The 2,029-nt window shown below is 45.6% G+C and overlaps 1 protein-coding gene across 2 annotated transcripts; it reads right to left on the bottom strand.

Moving 5' to 3' along the window:
* Positions 1-6: 6 nt before the first annotated feature.
* Positions 7-1,763, bottom strand: LOC116380604 (HMG box transcription factor BBX-like). Of its 2 annotated transcripts, none has more exons than XM_031842505.1 (5): positions 1,286-1,763; positions 907-1,164; positions 503-707; positions 355-422; positions 7-183 (listed from the first exon to the last, which is right to left on the bottom strand). In XM_031842505.1, the coding sequence occupies exons 1-5, from the start codon at positions 1,535-1,537 to the stop codon at positions 46-48; spliced, it is 921 nt and encodes a 306-aa protein (XP_031698365.1). In that variant the 5' UTR covers positions 1,538-1,763; the 3' UTR covers positions 7-45. The 2 variants fall into 2 exon arrangements, with proteins under 2 accessions (XP_031698365.1, XP_031698366.1); XM_031842506.1 differs by having other exon boundaries at positions 907-1,161.
* Between the last annotated feature and the right edge of the window lie 266 nt (positions 1,764-2,029).

Below are 2,029 nucleotides of genomic sequence, written 5' to 3'. Positions count from 1 at the left end.
GCACTAGAGCAGGTCACTGATGTCTAGTCAGACCACATCAGCGACCTACTTTAGAGAGACAACACAACCTCCAGTATCTGGTGTAAAAAGTAAAGTCTCAGAACAAACCTCTTCCTCATCCCCTGGACAGGAGTTCCTTTTGTTGGCTGTGTCAGGTAAACTAGGTTTAGTGCTGGAAGGGATCTAGAGAGGTAAACAATACCATATTAGTTGGTCTGCCAAACAAAAAGGGAATTGAATATTAAAAAGTATATTGTATAAAATACTGATGAAACCAGCATCAGTAATTAGTTTGATAGTAGAGCTGGTTCATGACAAGGATGCACCCATGGGTGGCCTCCAGCAGTGACCTACCTCTCTGTTTGTGAGGGCGTGTTCCCCAGCTAACAGCAGCATGCTAAGGCCTCCCATCTTTGTAGGATCTGACAATGACAGTAGTTACAAAAACAATCCAACATTTTGTCATATAGTCCACAAGCACACAGTGTTATATTATACACACCTGCCATGGCAAAGTTTAACTGTGGCATGCTGTCAGTTTTGGGCACTTTTTTGGCAGTGGAGGAGTCCTTGGATGAGTTGGAAGAGAAGGACCAAACTTTTTTGCGGGGGTTGCCGACTGGCTGACAGGAAGGGCTGTTAACTGGTTTGCTGGTGGTGGGACACCACTTGTAGCCCGGGTTTGCCTTCATAAAGGCATCCTTGTACTGAAAGGACAGAATAGATTTGATTACAAGCGAAACCTTGAAGCCCCTGGTATCATATCATCAAGTCAAATCAAAATCAAAGTATTTCATTATAGTCATGTTAGTAATATTTCACCAAATAATGTTCTAAACTATAAAGTGACTTTGGCGCAACTGTCAGGATGGTTAGAAATAAAGTTAGTGCAGGTGCATGAGTCACCTCCTTGGCCATGTCAGTGTATTTCTGCTTCTCTTTGGGCTCCAGCACAGCCCACCAGTCAGCCAGGATCTTGGTGGCCCCGCGGTTATCCAAGCGCGGGTGTTCCTGCCGCACCAGGGAGCGGTGGCGTTTGCAGAAGAGGAGGAAAGCATTCATCGGCCGTCGTGCTCGCTGTTCACTCGAGTCCTCCTCCACTTCCTCTGTTGTGCTGCCACACTGCACCTGGGACTCCTGGTCCTGGCCACACAGCCCTGGCTGCTGAGAACAAGTTCAGAAACCATCAGATTGTTTTCTGTCCAATCAGTGTGATAAACTGACCAATCTATTGTTCAGTGCGTGGACGGAGGTGATTACATGTCAAGCCATGAACTACACTCACCTTCTCCAGCTCCTCTTCATCCTCCTCTTCTTCCTCCTCAGAGAAATCCAGAGCCTTTTTGGAGAGAAGTGGGTGCCACTGCAGGCACTTGCGTTTGGGGCGCTTGCCAGTGACCTCCCCTGCAACAGGTGGCTCCTTGCCCCTTCCTCCACCCTTCATGGTACTACCGCACCTACAACAGATTGGGCACACCATCAGACCATGTCTATACAACACATGCAGAGTGAAAACATGCATCCTAATGAGCATCATTAGTTATTTATCATCTAATGGAAGCAGATATACCAACTAACAAAATATTAGTGTTTATAACTGTAACTAGTGGTAATGTAGATGACCTGATCAGAACATTCAATAACTTGAATGAATCATTTTTATATAAATAATCACATCAGGCTGTAATCCCGAAAACAGTTCATAAATATAAATTAGTGCTGGGCAAGTTAACGTGTTATTATCGTGTTCATGCATTAATTAATTAACGCCGACAATTATATTAACGAGCGTTAACGCAGTTTTTTATTTATTTATTATTAAGCGACATTTTTAACACAAGAACCAGGCAGCAAGCAGTGAACAGCTGTGTTCGTGTGGCGTCACTTCCTCCCCCCCTCCCCCGGGGTCCAGAACCCCTCCTGCCCTCCGTCACCGTCCTTCACTCTTGTCTCACAAACACACACACACATGCGAGCGAGCGCGATCGTCTCGTTACAGATCAAACGTGACTGTTGTGAAGTGGAGCTT

Source organism: Anarrhichthys ocellatus, unplaced genomic scaffold, assembly GCF_004355925.1.
Source record: "Anarrhichthys ocellatus isolate YVR2014 unplaced genomic scaffold, GSC_Weel_1.0 scaffold7902, whole genome shotgun sequence".
Classification (NCBI taxonomy): Eukaryota; Metazoa; Chordata; class Actinopteri; order Perciformes; family Anarhichadidae; genus Anarrhichthys; species Anarrhichthys ocellatus.
This window is presented reverse-complemented; position numbering and strand designations above follow the sequence as displayed.